General features: G+C 58.5%; 1 protein-coding gene and 1 long non-coding RNA gene across 2 annotated transcripts; one reads left to right on the forward strand and one right to left on the reverse strand.

Moving 5' to 3' along the window:
- Nucleotides 1-823: 823 nt before the first annotated feature.
- LOC139833891 (uncharacterized) lies at nt 824-2,404 on the forward strand. Its single transcript, XR_011749379.1, has 2 exons — nt 824-912; nt 2,191-2,404. It is a non-coding gene; the product is annotated as an uncharacterized lncRNA (long non-coding RNA).
- A 10,727-nt stretch (nt 2,405-13,131) lies between these two features.
- On the reverse strand, nt 13,132-14,862 carry LOC127298179 (uncharacterized). Its single transcript, XM_051328109.2, has 4 exons — nt 14,697-14,862; nt 14,484-14,589; nt 14,061-14,399; nt 13,132-13,823 (listed from the first exon to the last, which is right to left on the reverse strand). The coding sequence occupies exons 1-4, from the start codon at nt 14,859-14,861 to the stop codon at nt 13,240-13,242; spliced, it is 1,194 nt and encodes a 397-aa protein (XP_051184069.2). The 5' UTR covers nt 14,862; the 3' UTR covers nt 13,132-13,239.
- Between the last annotated feature and the right edge of the window lie 3,604 nt (nt 14,863-18,466).

Raw genomic sequence — 18,466 nt, forward strand, 5'->3', positions numbered from 1 at the left:
TGCTCCAGTAGGGTCGTCCGCCATGGCTGGGCTGCACAAGCTCATCCCCACCTTTTGATTGCTCTTGTTGGGTCGCAGCAATATCTTGACAAGATCAGCCTGGCAGCCTAACTGGTTCGTTCCTTTGCCATCTTGTGGAGATCCTGAGTTCAATCTCCAACGCTGCAATTTAAGCCCACCTTTTTCCTCTGTTTTGCCAGATCATCCGCAGATGGGCCTCGGCCCAGATCTATCCGGCGCAGCTCCTTGCCCGCGCGGCCCGTAGCTTCCCATCGCCGCGTGCACGCCAGAAGTGGGCTGGCCCGCGCGCGCGAACCTTCCTCCCGCCGGCCAGGTAGTAGGCCTCTTCCAGATCCAGCCCGCCCCTCTCTGTCTATTTTTAATCTTTTTGCAAACTTTACATAAATCATATCTCTCAAACTATAACTCTAAATAAAAAGTGTTATATATGAAAATTGATCAGAAAAATGTGCTGAACATGAATATGCCATCCATACATCTGTTTGCATCTCGCATCATGTCGTCCGATGATAGTTATGCGTGTTCACCTCACATATATGCGGAGTATTTTGGATTTCCAACTATGGTTTTTCCCGCTCCGTTTAACTTTGAAATAGCGCACCCCTGCCATGTTATGTCATGCTAATCAACCATTAACTTTGCCGGTAGAAAATACAACTCCAACATAATTTGTTTGTTCGGGATTCCGATCCCGCTTAAATTGGATAAGTTGCATTGCACCATATCTACCATGTAATGCATATCATCTTGATCATGCCGGTTCTTTATCCGTAGTAGTAAGAATTGCATACATTGTGTGTTCCAGCATTTGCTTCTTTTCGGATAGGATCACGAAGTGTTGATGTGAGATACGACGAGCTCTCCGACAAGTTCTTCTGCAGCTTTTCACAGGCGAGCCCTCTCTCTTCACCTATGATACACTCTCCCTCGCATTGCTATCCTTATGTTGCGCTTCTTTATCGAGTCACGTGTCCTATTCCACTTGTTTACCATAATAATCCTATATGTATCATTCCTTACCCATAGCCGTTGCTTGATGTTTGAGCCTTGCGAGTCGTAGGCGTGTTTAGGCTCTGTTGTTTATCTCGATCTGTTATCGGGATATGTTGGGTTATTGGGAGGTTATCACATGCTATATCAGTTGTTGGAGATACTCATGCTTTACTTAATTGGTAACCAATAAAATTGTAAGCAGAGGCATCTGTGATCCCCTTTGCAAAAGCATCGGAACTTTGACTTGCTAATGTCCCCTAGGACCCGAGTTCTTGTTATCTGTTCCGAGATTGAGCGCTCTACCCGTACGTGGGGGAGTGGGACCCCCATCACCCACTACCTTTCCTCGAGTCTGTTTATTGGGAGCCACAACCTTGGTTTTATTTGCTCATATGCACGATGCACGATTTACTTCATGTTGTCTTCGGGTGTTTATATTATGTACTGTACTCATATCGTGGAACGATTAGCGACAGCAGGTTGTTCACACTTAGCTTAGCCGTTGACACAAACCTCTAGGTCCGTATCGGAGTACGGCCGAACTTCGTCACGGGTAGCTTAGTGGGGTGGCTCCCCTTAAACTTTCTCTTGCATTGGGAACGGTCTTGTTGTGAGACTCCACCTGTAGTAAGTGGGTTCGAGCATGCGTATGGTTACATTTGGGCAACCCCTGCAGGGTGTACATCTTATCGATAAGCCGTGTCCGCGGTTATGGACGACTTGTAATTGTATGGCTTGATCATAGAACAACTTACACCTTATACTTGTTGTTAATAATCTGATAATAACTTGCGTAGTAATATAGCATTACTACAACCGATACCTAATAAAACTTGTCCACCGTTGAGTGCCTTTTACATTGCCTCTTCGCTTTGTTGAAGGGGATATGTGTAATCGGCTGGGTTATGTTTGTGTAGTATTTTATCTGTTACCTTGTGCGCTCTCTTATCTTCTCTGAGTAGACGGATGTTGTAGCGTGTCTCTATTGGTTATAGTTTGCTGCCGCTAAACCTACCATATAGCCCCAGGCGATATATATATTCGCCCGGCGAGCATAGCCATTTCTAGTCTCGCTAAGTACGTGCCGGAGTTCGTTCCTTGGTACTTACTCTCGCCTTTTCCCTTTCTCTTTTGCTTCCTCCCTCTTGTCGGCAACCGATGGCCCGACTTTGACAGGTACGAGATGACGATGTTAGCAAGGTTACCCTTCCGGCTTGGCCTGGGCAGGGTTATGGACGCCACTGGTTATCTTCAGGACTCTTAGTCCAATTTGTATCTTGTCCGTACTCGGACGTATTTGATCTTCTGTATGATTTGGATCTTTGTATTGTATATTTGTATCTTGACTCGTTGGAGTCGTTGTTGTAATATATGTTTCTTGTGGGCTCTATTGTAATCCTATTGTAATGTTACCGCTCGTGTTAATTCCTCTGGCATCACGTGTGTGATTCGTCGCGCACGTCGTGTCGGAGGGCGTCTCTGAATCGATATCATGCGGATTTCGGCGGGATCGCTGGAATCCTCATGGTACCGGTTCCGGGGCGTCACAAGAGGTATAAATAGGGGGCCCAAAATATAGCTGTTGGGCTGAGAAAAACGGTCAGATTTGCGCAAACCGGTACTACCGCTTGTCAAAGCGGTACTACCACTTTTCCCCAAAAAGTCAGATCTGAAAATCGGCCCAAAACCGGTAGTACCGCTCTGCGGAGTGGTACTACCACTTGCGCTGGAAAACTGAGGAAATCTGAGAGAGAGAAGCAGCAGGGAGCAGAGCAAGCGGGCAGCGCAGCGGTGGGCCAGCAGATAGCAGCATGCAGCGCAGGAGCGGTCGGTGCGGCGAGCGGGAAAGGCGCAGGGATCGAGGCTGTCGCGAGCGCGTGGAGGGATCCCGCGCAGGATCGAGCTGCTGCTCTTCCGCGGGTCAACGCCTCGATGGGCGCGGGTGGAAGGCAACGCGGGCGAGCGACGTGCGGCTAGCTGGGCTAGGCGTGGCGGAGGCGGCCCAGTGCGGGCGGAGATGGCTGGGAGGAAAAAAAAGAACTGGGCCGGTACTACCGGCCACGGTACAGGCCCGATACCGGTTTAGTTACGGTACTACCGGCCCAGTACCGCTTTGATACCGGACTGGATCCAGTGGGCTCTGGAGGCTGATGCGGTACTGGGCCCGGTACCATCAGCGGCAGTACCGGCCGACCCAAAACGTTGTTTCTTTTCTTTTTCAAATATGATGCAATGTAAAATCCATAACTCGAGCTAGGACACTCGGAATGAGGTGAAACCAACTTTGTTGGAAAGAGGGCGACAAGAGCTACCACTACACAACGTGAAAACATGGAAAAGAGTGAGTGATGATTTTCTCATGGTCATAGAGGTGTAACCTCTCAATATGGTATATCGGGAAAATCATCACCCTCGCACATGCAACATGAGATGCATCTGGAATCCGTCTCCGATGAGCTAGAGCTTGTCATGAGAATGAACACAAGCTCTCGAACATCTCAAGTATAAGAACCAAGAACAACCGAGAAACACGATGCAATGCATGCAAGGTTTGAGCTCTCTCCGATGATGCGACCCGCTATCCTATCGAGCACAAACCTTGTCCTTGCGCGTCCCACTCGAGTCGGCAAGCTCCGTCTTCACCCTCTTCATCATTGTACATGCCACCGTCTTCCTCCAACTTATACGCCACCATCTTCATCCATCTTGTATGCACGCCACCGACTTCATTCATCTTCCACGTCGTCTTCTCTCTTCATCTTCTACACCGTCTTCGTCTCTCTTCGACACCGTCTTCGTCATTGTACTCCGTCTTCTCCATCTTGCAACATTGAGTCCAACACATGGCTATGGACTTGACCTAAGATTGATTCTTGATACGTCCCAAACGTATCTATAATTTCTTATGTTCCATGCTACTTTTATGATGATACTCACATGTTTTATACACATTATATGTCATTATTATGCATTTTCCGGCACTAACCTATTGACGAGATGCCGAAGAGCCAGTTGCTGTTTTCTGCTGTTTTTGGTTTCAGAAATCCTAGTAAGGACATATTCTCGGAATTGGACGAAATCAACGCCCAGGGGCCTATTTTCCACGAAGCTTCCAGAAGACCGGAGGGGAGACGAAGTGGGGCCACGGGGCGCCGCCACACTAGGGCGGCGCGGCCTAGAGGGGGCCCGTGCGGCCCTAGCGTGTGGGGCCCCCGTGACTCTCCCGACTTCGCCCTTCCGCCTACTTAAAGCCTCCGTCGCGAAACCCCCAGTACCGAGAGCCACGATACGGAAAACCTTCCAGAGACGCAGCCGCCGCCAATCCCATCTCGGGGGATTCAGGAGATCGCCTCCGGCACCCTGCCGGAGAGGGGAATCATCTCCCGGAGGTCTCTTCATCGCCATGATCGCCTCCGGATCGATGTGTGAGTAGTTCACCCCTGGACTATGGGTCCATAGCAGTAGCTAGATGGTCGTCTTCTCCTCATTGTGCTATCATGTTCGATCTTGTGAGCTGCCTATCATGATCAAGATCGTCTATTTGTAATCCTTCATGTTGTGTTTGTTGGGATCCGATGGATATTGAATACTATGTCAAGTTGATTATCAATCTATCATATATGTTATTTATGTTCTTGCATGCTCTCCGTTGCTAGTAGAGGCTCTGGCCAAGTTGATACTTGTGACTCCAAGAGGGAGTATTTATGCTCGATAGTGGGTTCATGCCTCCATTAAATCTGGGACAGTGACAGAAGGTTCTAAGGTTGTGGATGTGCTATTGCCACTAGGGATAAAACATCGATGCTTTGTCTAAGGATATTTGTAGTGATTACATTACGCACCATACTTAATGCAATTGTCTGTTGTTTACAACTTAATACTGGAGGGGTTCGGATGATAACCTGAAGGTGGACTTTTTAGGCATAGATGCATGCTGGATGGCGGTCTATGTACTTTGTCGTAATGCCCTGATTAAATCTCATAGTACTCATCATGATATATGTATGTGCATTGTTATGCCTTCTTTATTTGTCAATTGCCCAACTGTAATTTGTTCACCCAACATCTGCTATCTTATGGGAGAGACACCACTAGTGAACTGTGGACCCCGGTCCTATTCTTTACATCTGAAATACAATCTACTGCAATTGTTCTTTACTGTTCTTCGCAAACAAACATCATCATCCACACTATACATCTAATCCTTTGTTTACAGCAAGCCGGTGAGATTGACAACCTCGCTGTCGGGGGGAAGACCCCGGATAGGGCAATGGACGCGGAGCAGCCGGCTGGCCGCTGGCCGGCTCGCGGCAAAGGCCGGCTGAGGAGCAGCCGGCTGGCGCCGTGGCCGGCTGGTCCGGAAGCCGGCTGGCTCTAGGTCCTAGTCGGCCTGGCTACGGCCACCAATGCTGTAGCTGGGCCGGCTTCTACAAGCCATATCCGACTGGGGTTTGTACCTCAGACCGACTCGAGGCTGGCGAGTCTTGCACTGGAAGGAACCGGGTTGGTGATCCGGGTTCCTAAAGTCCACGCTGACTCCATCTTCCGTAAAGCGCGGGGCACTGTGGAGCAATAGTGCCGCGCGATGGACAGGCCGTCAGGGCTTACGACGATCCGTACTGGCTACAGTGGCTGACGGCGACAGGGACACCTCCTCCATACCGCTGACCGTGGCAGCCGGATGGGACAGGCCACGATGCTCAACCACTCCTGACGTCACCGCCTCGGGAAGGAGCGGAAGCCGAAGCCGGCCCAGCCGGCCAGTAAACTATAGGGTCTTATATGTAAAGTGCCGGTGCCTATATAAGCCGCACTACCCCCTCTAGTGCGAGGGGGATCGATCATTTATTGCTTTCACCTACCTACAGAGCTGCCCTGTGAGAGAGACCATCGTCTTCCTTAGCCTCTCAGGGCCAGCCGGACACAGCTCTAGGAGCACCACTGTACTGTGTGATCATCATATACACTCATAGCAGGAGTAGAGGTTTTACCTCCACCGGAGGGCCTCGAACCTGGGTACGTCGCCGTGTCGCTCGTGCCCATACCCGCTTCCGGATACCGCCGTGAGATCCCTCAGGAACCACTTCGATTAGCCACCCTATGGCATATGCCGTGACGATACCACGACATTTGGCGCCCACCGTGGGGCCTTCAGCATCCTCGGCCGGTGTCTTCATCCGGACGGGCCTCACCATCACCACCGGCGAGCGAGTCGCTTCAGGCTTGATCTGGAGATTCGGCTCCCTCAACTGCGTCAGCGACAACGCTGGCTGCTTCGCTGACCGGCCCTTCCCAGCCGGCGGCAGCGTCATCTCCTTCGGCGGCTTCGACGTTTACGTCGCCACCGTCGCACCGCCGCGCTACCCGCGGCAGGTGCTGCGCTGCGCTAGCCCTCCTCCGCGAGCCGGCAGCAGCGCTCCCGCCAGCCCCGCCGTCGTGCAAGTCATGATGGCTGGCGAGGAGCTCCCCGAGAAGAACCCGCGCACCCGCGGCCCCGGCTTGGAGCGCAACATCGACCCCAACGCCTCCGGCTCGGGCCCGAAAGCGCCACCACCACCGTCCCGGCTGGATGCAGTCCGGGCAAAACTGAGCACCCCGCTCACGCCTGGCGGAGATCCCACCGCCGTCGAGGCGGACTTGGAGGCGCACCGCCAGCTCCTCCTCAAGCAAACCGAAGAACTGGCTGCTGCTAAGCGCCAGATGGAGATCACCCAGCGCGAGTACAACCGCGCCCACGGCCTCACTCCAGGCGGCGACGAGCCAAGCCGAGCCGGCCATATCCGCCGCAGGGGCCGCGACCTTGGCGCTGAGATCGCCCGCGACGGCGCTCCTTCGCCGGCTCCGTCCATGGAGCTCCCCGTCTACAACACGCCCGACAAGAACATGCGCGCGGCAGAAGCCGTCGCGGAAGAGCTGAACCGCCTTGAAGGCGAAGAGTTACGCCGCCAGACCAGGCGGGTGACCGAGCTGCTCAACGCAGCCAACAGGCAGATCGCCGACCCCAGGTATGTCAATGCCCCCAGAGCTTCTCACGCTCGTGGAGCTGCAGGCAACGACAGGGAAGGCGCCAGGGACACGGCCGAGTCCGCCTCCCCAGGACCAAGCCGGCGCCATGACTCCCGGGCCACGCACAGCTCGGGCCGGCCAAGCCACCAGCCGAGCGGCAGCGGCCGCAGCCGGCCCCCTCCAAGCCGGAACCAGGAGCAAGACTCCGGACCCCGCCGTCATCACCGGCCGGCTCCAGAAACAAGCGGCGCGCGCCAGCCGGCACACTCCCGGCTGGGCCCGCGCATCGAGCCCGCCGACGCCCGAGATCGCCTCGACCGGCTGGTCGAATCCCGCATTGCGGAGGAAGAAGCTCCAGCCGGCCCAAAGTGCTTCGGGCCCCGCATCGCCAACGAGCCCACGCTCGAAGGCTTCACGCTCCCCCGCGACACCCCCAAGTACGACGGCACCGCCAAGCCGGAGGACTGGCTGCAGGACTACTCCACCGCAGTCGGCATCGCCAAAGGCAACAAGCGCTGGGCCGTGCGCTACTCCCCCCTGATGCTGGTCGGCTCCGCCCGCACATGGCTCAACAACCTGCCAGCCGGCAGCATAAACGGCTGGCTCGACTTCGAAGCGGCCTTCATCAGCAACTTCACCGGCACCTATCGCCGGCCGGGTCGCCCCCAGCAGCTCGAGATGTGCAAGCAGGGCCCCGACGAGACGGATCGCGCGTGCACCGACGCGTTGGTGCGAGATGCGCAACTCCTGCGAGGGCGTGCACGAGATCCAGGCCATCGGCTTCTTCATGGGAGGCTGTCGGCCCAACACCATGCTGTGGCACAAGTTGCGCCGCAGTGACCCCAAGTCGATGGCCGCCTTGATGGCCATCGCCGACAAGTACGCGCTGGCAGAGGAAGCCGGCAAGGCGCCGGCTGATATTTCACCGGCTCCAGCAAGGCGGGACAACAACAGGCCGGCTGAGCACAAGCCGGCCGAGGGCGGTTCGCATGGCAGCCGGCGGGACAACTACCGCGGCAAGCGTCACAGCGACCAGCCGGACCGCCGGTACGGCTCCGCCCACGTAGCCGCCGTGGCAGACAACGCGGCAGGCGGCAGCCGCCGCCAGAAGCAAGACCGGCAGTGGAAGCCGAAGTACACCTTTGAGCAAATGCTCGACTCGCCGTGCAAGTACCACAGCGGCAAGAACCCCTCCAACCACACCACCCGCGACTGCCACTTCATGAAGCGGCTGACAAGCGGTGAACCTCTACCGCCTCCACCCCCGCCTCCACCAGCCGGCGGGCCGGGTGGCCAACCCGGCGCAGAGAACGCCAACCTCGAGCACCACGAGGCTAACCAAGTGCACCATGCCGGCCGATATTTGGCCGAAGACGCCACCTACATCATCTTCACCTCCGAGCCCGAGGACAGGACGAGCCAAGAGCGCCGTTCCCTCGAGGTCAACGCGGTCATACCGCCGGTCCCCCAGTACCTAAACTGGTCAGAGCAGGCCATCACTTTCGATCGCCGTGACACACCGGCTGTCCTGCCGAAGCCGGGCAGCTACGCCATGGTCCTCGACCCCACCATCGGCACAACCCGGCGCAGCGTGCGTTTTTCGCGCGTCCTCATCGACGGCGGCAGCAGCATCAACATCCTCTACCGCGACACCGCCCGCAAGCTGGGCATCCAGGAGGCCGAGTTGCGCCCCACCCCCACCGTCTTCCACGGCATCGTGCCAGGCCATTGCTGCCAGCCGATCGGCCGGATCACGCTGGAGGTGATGTTCGGGCAGCCGGATCACTTCCGCACCGAAAGAATCGAGTTCGAGGTGGTGGACCTCGTGAGTCCCTACCACGCGCTCCTGGGCAGGCCGGCCCTGACCAAGTTCATGGCGGTGCCCCACTATGGGTACCTGAAGATGAAGCTGCCTGGCCCCAAGGGGGTCATCACCGTAGCCGGCGACTATCGCCGCTCCATGGATTGCGCCACGCAGAGCTCCAAGATGGCCCAGACGCTGGTCATCGCCACCGAGAAGCAGCTCATCCACGACGCCGTTGCCCTCGCCAAAGCCACGCAGACAGACATGCCGGCTGCAGGCAACCCGGCTGGGACGACTCACTTCCAGCCGGCCGACCACACCAAGAAGATCCTCCTGGACCCGGTGCAGCCGGACAAGTTCGTCACCATCGGTGCCGGCTTGAACAAGAAATAGGAAAGCGAGCTCACCAGCTTCCTCCGTGAGAATCGGGACATCTTCGCATGGACTCCAAGAGACATGCCGGGTGTGCCGAGGGAGTTGGCTGAGCACCACCTCCACGTCCGGCCTGAAGCCAAGCCGGTGAAGCAGCCTCTCAGGCGCTTCGCCGAAGAACGAAGGAAGGCCATCGGTGAAGAAATCGCCCGGCTCCTAGCTGCCGGCTTCATCATGGAAGTGCTGCACCCGGACTGGTTGGCGAACCCGGTCCTGGTTTTGAAGAAGAACGGCTCCTGGCGCATGTGTATCGACTACACCAGCCTGAACAAGGCGTGCCCGAAGGACCCCTTCCCCCTGCCGCGCATAGATCAAGTCATAGACTCGACTGCCGGCTGTGAACTGTTGTCTTTCTTAGACGCCTATTCAGGCTACCACCAGATTCCTTTGAATCCGGCCGATCAAATAAAGACTTCGTTCATTACCCCGTACGGGGCTTACTGCTACACGACTATGCCGTTCGGCTTGAAAAATGCAGGCGCCACCTACCAAAGGTGCATGCAAAAGTGTTTGCAGGATCAAATCGGCAGAAATGTTCACGCATATGTGGATGATGTCGTTGTAAAAACCAAGGAGATGCCTACCCTCCTTGACGACCTGAGAGAAACCTTCACCAATCTGAGAAGATTCCGGATGAAGCTCAACCCGGCCAAGTGCACATTCGGCGTACCGTCTGGCCAGCTCCTCGGCTACCTCGTCTCTCGGCGAAGATTGAAGCCAACCCGGACAAGATCGGTGCCCTGGAGAAGATGGAACTGCCGCAGTGCCTCAAGGACGTCCGTAAGTTTGCTGGCTGCACTGGCCTCCTTGAGTCGCTTCGTCAGCCGGCTGGGAGAGAAGGCACTGCCCCTGTATCAACTAATGAAGAAGGCGGACAAGTTCGTCTGGTCACCGCAGGCGGATGAAGCCTTCCGTGACTTAAAGCGCGTGCTCTCAACCGCGCCAATCCTTGCAACGCCGGCTTCAATGGAGCCGATGCTGTTGTACATCGCAGCCACCAACCGAGTGGTTAGCGTTGTCCTGGTGGTGGAGCGCAAAGAAGCCGAAACGCAGAGAAGCTGGTCCAGCGCCCGATCTATTACCTCAGCGAAGTGCTCTCCCGGTCGAAGCAAAACTACCCCCACTACCGAAGGTCACCTACGGCGTCTACATGGCGGCCAAGAAGCTCAAGCATTACTTTCAAGAACATCCCATCAGGGTGGTTGCCACAGCGCCTTTGGCGGAAATCATCGGCAGCAAGGATGCCAACGGCCGGGTTGCCAAGTGGGCCCTGGAGCTAGCCGCCCACACTATCCTCTACGAGCCACGCACAGCCATCAAGTCGCAGATCCTCGCGGACTTCTTCGTCGACTGGGCTGAGATGCAGTACCTGCCGCCTGTGCCGGATTCCACACATTGGAAGATGCACTTCGACGGCTCGAAGATGCGCAACGGCTTGGGAGCCGGCATCGTCATCACCTCTCCCAAGGGAGACCGGCTGGACTACGTCCTGCAGATCCACTTCGCCGCATCCAACAATGTGGCGGAATATGAAGCGCTCATTCATGGGCTGAAGCTGGCCAAGGAGATTGGCGTGCGTCGCATACTTTGCTTCGGCGACTCCGACTTGGTCATACAGCAAGCATCTGGCGACTGGGACGCGAAGGACGCCAATATGGCCTCGTACCGCTTCCATGTCCAGCAGCTATCCGGCTTCTTCGACGGCTGCGAATTCCACCACGTGCCACGAGCAAACAACGAGGCGGCTGATGCCTTATCCAAGATTGGCTCAACCCGGCAAGCCATCCCGCCGGGTGTCGCCTTGGCGGTTCTCAAGAAGCCGTCCATCATACCGTCACCGGACTCGGATTCAATATTCGTGCCGGCTGACCCGGGGGCTGCTCAGTCCAACCCGGGGGCTTCATCGCCCAAGTCGGGGGCTAACAAGCCAAACCCGCCGGCTAGCATGCCGAACCCGGGGACTTCTCAGTCCAACCCGGGGGCTTCATCGCCAAACTCGGGGGCTAGCAAGCCGAACCCGCCGGCTAGCAAGCCGGACCCGGCGACCATGCAGTCGAATCCGGAAGCTCCCACGCAGGAGGCCCTGTTGGTCAGCGTATTCGAGATAAGATGCGTACCTTCATGGGCACAAGAATTCCTCTCCTACCTCACCGACGGTGTGCTGCCTGATGATAGAGTCCAGGCCAGGCAGATTGAGAGAAGGGCCAAGGCCTACACCATCATCAACCACCAGCTGTACAAACGCAGCGTAAGTGGGGTGTTCCAGCGGTGCGTCGAGCCGGCTGAAGGGATTGAACTCCTACGGGAAATCCATCAAGGAGAGTGCGGACATCACGCCTCATCCAGAGCCATAGTGGCCAAAGCCTTCCGGCACGGCTTTTTGGCCGGCCGATTGCGCTCGAGACGCGAGAAGATTTGGTGAAGAAGTGCAACGGCTGTCACCGCTTCGCAAAGCAACGACACCAGCCGGCTACCGCCTTGAAAACCATCCCCATCACATGGCCATTTGCCGTATGGGGCTTGGATATGGTGGGCCCATTCAGAACAGCGCGAGGCGGCATGACACATCTCTTGGTGATGATTGATAAATTCACCAAGTGGATCGAAGCCAAGCCAATCAAGAAACTGGACGGATCCACAGCCGTCACATTCCTCAAGGAAATCATTGTGAGATTCGGCTACCCCCACACCATCATCACCGACAACGGCACCAACATCTCCCAAGGCATCTTCTCTCGCTATTGCGGGGAAATGGGAATCCGGATGGCCCTATCTTCTGTGGCACACCCAGAGTCCAACGGACAAGTGGAAAAGGCTAACGGCTTAGTCCTAGCCGGCATCCGGCCCCGGCTGGTGGAGCCGCTCGAGCGAGCAGCCGGCTGCTGGATTGAAGAATTGCCCAGTGTGCTGTGGAGCCTGCGCACAACGACAAATCGCTCAGTCGGCTTCACACCATTTTTCCTCGTATACGGGGCCGAAGCCGTCCTGCCGACTGATATCGAGCACGACGCGCCAAGGATCAAGCTCTACACAGAAGCCGAAGCCAAAGAAGCTCGCGAAGATGGAGTCGACCTGGTCGAAGAGGCCCGGCTGCTGGCTGAGTCTAGATCTACCATCTACCAGCAAAGCCTCCGACGCTATCACAGCCGGAAGGTCCAGCCCTTAGCATTCCGAGAAGGAGACCTAGTGCTCCGGCTGATCCAGCGGACAGCCGGACAGCATAAACTGTCATCCCCATGGGAGGGTCCCTTCATCGTGAGCAAGGCGGTAGGCAATGATTCCTACTATCTCATAGATGCCCAAGAGGCTAAGAAAAACAAGCCGGACAAGGCTGACGAGGAGACTAAACGTCCCTGGAATGTCAGGTTACTCCGCCCATTTTACGCATGAGAGCAGGAATGTATGTATCCCTTGTATCCCCTTTGTGAGTTATGAAAAAGCTTGCGCCAAGAGCGCCGTTTCCGACAAGTTTTTCGCATACTTTACCTTGTTTCGCCAATTGGCTTGAACCCTCTCACGCGGTCGGCTCAGTAACGTGATCCGGTTTCCGACAGCCGGCTTCCGACCAGCTACAGACCGCAACCCGGCTGTCCGGCTGGCGGGAGTAAGGCCTAGGGAGCCGGCACGCGAAAAACGACTAAGGGAAAGAGTAAAAGCGAGTTGACTTGCAACTTTTCCTATAAGTGCCGGATTGCCAAATTCAGCTCGTTCGACTGAAATACTATCGGCCTCACCCAGCGGCCCGCTCTTGATCCGGCGACGGACCGCAAGTCGGACGTACGACCGGCAAGGGCACAGCCAAAGAGTGGGGCGGATGGGAAAAAGCGAACGAGTCGAAAGAAAGCAACTCGGCACATAATTGGTTAACAAACACATTAAAGTGTGGCATAATTAAAAGGCGATAATATTGTCTTACATCTGCACCCGGCATCCCGGGGATTTAATAAATTGTCTTGCAAAAGAACAACTGAAAAGCAGGAAATCTAAGCCGGAGGGGCATCAGTGGAGCCGGCGGCCGGGTCGTCCTCAGGCACACCTTCCGCCTCCTCATCATCCAGGTATTCTCCATCGGATGGAGGAGGGTTCGGGTCCGCGACGAAGAGCGTCTTGTCGACGAAGTCGGCGATGGTGCTGGCTCGAGCAAGGCGGGCGGCCTTGAAGTCGGCTGGGAGCTTGTCCTCCACGCCGGCTCGCCGGAACTCAAGCTGCCCCAGGTCCACCTCGTTGTACCAGGAGAGGACGAAGGACAGCGCCATATCGGCACCGGCGCGCGTGGCCGACTCTTTCCAGTCGAGGAAGCGGTCCGGCGCCTGCTCCATCGAGGAGATGAGGCCGGAGATGTCTTGCGGCGCCGCCTCCCCAGGCCACAGCATGGGCACCAGCTCTTCGGCCGCCTTCCGCAGCTCCCAGCCGAGCTTGGTGACGGGCTCGATGCGGGCAGCCATGGACGCCAGATGGTCCTCCATGGAGAAGTACTCCGAGCTGCCCTCGCCGGTTTCCCGCCTCCTGGAATCGCGCGCGACGCCAACGGCTGCCAAAGCCGCCTCCTGCGTCTCCGGGAAGGCCGCTGCAAGAAGAAGAAGCAAGTCAGAAACCATCAAAGCCGAAATAAGCTGAAAAATGCAAATTTTCGAAGTCCTAAACCAAAAGGAAAGGCCTGGCGGCAGCCGGCAAGAACCGACTGCCGCCAGCCCGAAGATGAGGGTAGCGAAGAAATAAGAAGTTTCTGCTGCCGGCTACCAATGAAAGTCGGCAGTCGACAGCCGAAAGCCGGCAAAGGGAAGGAACATAAAGATGCACTCACCCGCCAAGCCGCGATCAAGCGCGCTGAAATCGTCGGTCCAACGTTTGGCGGTGGCCGTCAGCTCTGTGGACTTGGCGGTGACCTCCTCCTGCAGCGCAAGCCGCTGCTTCTCCACCTCCGTCAGCCGCCGGCTCAGATCGTCCACCTTCGCCTTCTCCGCCGTCCTGAGGGAGTTGAGCTCGGTGAGATGGTTCTGCTCCAGCAGGCGCAGCCGCGTCAGCTCCTGCTCAGCCAGCTTGAGCTTGCCTGCGGCAGATCGGCCCGCCTCCTCGCTCTCGGCGCACTGCGCGCGAGCGGCTCGGAGATCCGACTCCAGCTGCGGGACCTTGGCGGCCTCAACTGCGAGGCGGCCGGAAAGAAATGTCAGCCAACCAAGATTAAAAAAGAAACAAGACATCAAGTCGAAAGAAGCATAGAGCTTACCCTTGACAGCCTCCAGCTCGCGAGCCAAGCCGGCTCGCTCGATCTTAGCCTTGTGGTAGCTGGTCACCACCTGGTTGTACAAGAAGGTGCGCCGCTCCTCAACCGTCTGAAATAATCAGTTGCTTAGACGAAACCTGGACTGGCTTCAGGCAGCCGGCCCACGTCTCGGAGGGCTACCAGGACAAGAAAATTGCAAAAGAAAAGAAAACACACCTTCTCGGCATCCTCCAGCGTCGCCAGCTGGGCAAGGGTCTCGGCGGCCTTGGTCTTGAGGCTGGCGCGATAGCCGGAGAAAAGCATCTTCATGGGCGCCGTGCCAGGCTGCCCCTCCCGGCTGAGTACCTCGCAGGAGTTCGCCTGGTGCCATGCCTTCTCCATAGTTCCTGCCGAGCCGAAGCTGGAGTCGGAGGCGGACGGCACAGCCACCAGCCGGGCACCCTTGGCCACATGAAGGCCCTCAGACGGGCCCGCTGCGCCCTCCGTCCTCACCAGCGCGCGCGAGTCGGCGCCCTCCGTGCGCGCCGGCTCGTCCCTCGCCGGCTCCTGCCTGGTCGGCTCGTCCCTCGTCGACTGCGGCGGCGGGGTCGCTCGGCGCAGCGGATGGCCCAGCCGGCCCGATTGTCTCCGGCGCCCAGGCGCCCTCCGGACTCTCGTCCAACTCCACCACGGTGGGCCTGCTGCCGGCTCCGGCCGCGAGCGGCGCGGCCCTGCCGCCGCCGCCCTAGGAGCAGCCCCGCCGGCTCCGGCCCCGGCTGAAGGCGGCATGCCCCGCCCGGCCCCAGCGGCTGGGTCCGTAAGAGGCGTCCGGCGCGGGAACATGTCGTCCAGCGTCGGCTGCCGCGTTGGTTCGACCCGCATGCCGCGATCGGGCGCGGAGGCCAGCGGCACGGCAAAGGAAGACGCCCCTGTCGCAGGCGGCGGCGGCGGCGTAGGTGCGCGCGAGGAAGGCTGTGGCGTCTGCTCCCTCCTCTGGCGCGGAAGCGGCGACACCACGCGTGGAGCTTGCCGGGAGCCGCCGCCCTGGGCAAACTTGATAGGGGCCCTAGCCGGATAAACAGAAAGATAATAAGCACAAAAGTAAGGAAAGAAAAGGAATCAAACAAGAAAAAGAGAGAGAGCTCACCCGGCTTGCTCCGGGACCTTCTTCGGCTGATGCCGGCGCTGTTTCTTCGCCCTCGACTCCGCGGCGGCGGTGGAGCCGGCTCTCTTCGTGCCCTTGGGCGCCGAAGTCGCCGTGGCGCTTGGCGGCCTCGTGCGCAGAGGCACGGCGGGGATTGGCCCCGTGCCGGACGTCGCCGGCTCCTCCTCCTCCTGGTGCTCTGGTGAAGGGGGCGGATTGTGCTCCCCCTGGCCGCCTAGATCAGGCGCCTGCGGCAGGTCGTCGTCGCCGGCATGGTCGCCGGCTTGGTCAGCCGGATCGACGAGATCCGGCGTCCACCTCTTCGTCGCCAGGTCGCCGTCCTCGGCGTTCTGGCGCTCAAAAACCTAGAAAGACAGAAAAACATGAGCATAGCCGGAAGTCGGCAGAAGAAAAAGGAAGTCGGCCTCGCAGCCGCAAGCCGGAAAATGGCAAAGACACGAAGCTTACCCGCGCCGGTGGATGGTTCTGTCGCGGGGCACCAGCCCGTAGCTCCGATCCTCCGCCAGGTTCGCCTTGGTGATGTGGTTCACCCGGCTGGCCACCTGGGCCTTGGTGAGCGGCACCTTGGACGTCCGGTTCGGATCGAACCGGCCGGACATGTGCCCGATCTTGTGGGTGCGCATCTGGAGCGGCAGCACCCGGCGCTCGGCGATGGTGCAAAGAAGATCTTCGGCAGTCAGCCCGCCGGCGGTGGCTGTCGCCAGGAGATCCCAGAGCAGGTTCACCTCGGCGTTCTGGTCCGTCGAGCGGGCGTTGTGGCTCCAGTTGATCCGGCCGACTGGAGGAGCCAGATTGAACTCCGGCAGGTTGATCCGGTCGACGAGCTCCCCCTCGTTGCGCACGTAGAAGAACGACATTTGCCAGTTCTTCACCGAGTCGACGGTGGGGATCTTGGGGAAAGGCGTACCAGGCCGGGTGTAGATCGAGGCGGCGCCGCAGGCTTGCAGGCGGCCGTCGTTGGTCTGCGCCTTCAAGAAGAAGAGCCGGCTCCAGAAGTCGATGTCGGGCCACAAGCCGGCGTAAGCCTCCATGAACGCTACGAAGCAGCTCAGGAGGACGCACGCGTTGGCCGGCAGGTGGTGCGGCTGAAGGCCGAAGTGGTCGAGGAATTGCCGGAAGAACGGCGAAGCCGGCAGACCCAGCCCGCGGTCGAGGTGCGCGCCGAAGACGACGCGCTCGCCGTTCCTCGGCTCGGGCTCCGTCTCCTCGCCGGGCACCCGCGTGATGACCGACTGCGGGACTCGCCGGAGGCGTACCAGGCGCTCGATGTCGTCCTCCCGCATGTAGGAGCCCCTCCACGATCCACTGGGGGACGCCATTGCCGAGGTCGAGGAAGAAGATGACCAGGAGAGGCTGAACGGCGAGGAAGAACCTTGCGATCGCGGCGGCGACAGCGGCGGCTGAGGACGCTCCGTCGAGACGCGCGGCCCCGTGGCGCCGGATTGGCGGGGTGGCGGCGGCGGATCGGTGGAGATTCGCCCGCCGGAGTTCGCCAGCGGAAGATGTTCGCCGGAGCAGCAGCGAGCTCGAGCGCGCAGAGGATAGCGATGGGAGCAAGAGTGCGAGGAAGAAGAAATGGCAAGTGGCCGCCTCGAGGCGCCCCCCCGCGGCATTTATAGCCACCCGACGCGGGCGGTTGGCCTCCAAGTGGCGGTCGTGGGCCGTAACTCCTCCCACGTCGCCGGATTTACTGCGCCGTAACTGCGCCGTAACTCCTCCCACGTCCACGACGGTTACCGAAAACGGCCACACCACGTCGCCCACTACCGCACCGGATCCGGGGGAACATTGATGTGACCAGACGAACCGACCACCGGGCCAGGCGTCAGACCCGTCAAGTCGGGCGCAGGACCCGAGGCGGCGGAGACTCCGGCGCGCCGCAAGCCAGAGCCGGACCAAAAGTTCCACTCGAGCCAAAATTCATCAGCAAGGCGGAGGCGCCGTCAGATCTTGCAAGAAAGCAAAAACTGTACAAGTGTAAAAAGCGGCCGGCTGGGAAGCAGCCGGCAGGAACGTGCCGGATGAGGGCGCAGCCGGCTGAATGGAAATTCTCAGTCGGCCCCTCCAAGTGCCGTCTAATATATTCGAGAAGCCGGGAAAACCTGCCTAGGTCCTTCTAAACGCAGGACCTTGCCAGCTTCGGGGGCTAATGTCGGGGGGAAGACCCCGGATAGGGCAATGGACGCGGAGCAGCCGGCTGGCCGCTGGCCGGCTCGCGGCAAAGGCCGGCTGAGGAGCAGCCGGCTGGCGCCGTGGCCGGCTGGTCCGGAAGCCGGCTGGCTCTAGGTCCTAGTCGGCCTGGCTACGGCCACCAATGCTGTAGCTGGGCCGGCTTCTACAAGCCATATCCGACTGGGGTTTGTACCTCAGACCGACTCGAGGCTGGCGAGTCTTGCACTGGAAGGAACCGGGTTGGTGATCCGGGTTCCTAAAGTCCACGCTGACTCCATCTTCCGTAAAGCGCGGGGCACTGTGGAGCAATAGTGCCGCGCGATGGACAGGCCGTCAGGGCTTACGACGATCCGTACTGGCTACAGTGGCTGACGGCGACAGGGACACCTCCTCCATACCGCTGACCGTGGCAGCCGGATGGGACAGGCCACGATGCTCAACCACTCCTGACGTCACCGCCTCGGGAAGGAGCGGAAGCCGAAGCCGGCCCAGCCGGCCAGTAAACTATAGGGTCTTATATGTAAAGTGCCGGTGCCTATATAAGCCGCACTACCCCCTCTAGTGCGAGGGGGATCGATCATTTATTGCTTTCACCTACCTACAGAGCTGCCCTGTGAGAGAGACCATCGTCTTCCTTAGCCTCTCAGGGCCAGCCGGACACAGCTCTAGG

Source organism: Lolium perenne, chromosome 7 (genome assembly GCF_019359855.2).
Source record: "Lolium perenne isolate Kyuss_39 chromosome 7, Kyuss_2.0, whole genome shotgun sequence".
Taxonomy (NCBI): Eukaryota; Viridiplantae; Streptophyta; class Magnoliopsida; order Poales; family Poaceae; genus Lolium; species Lolium perenne.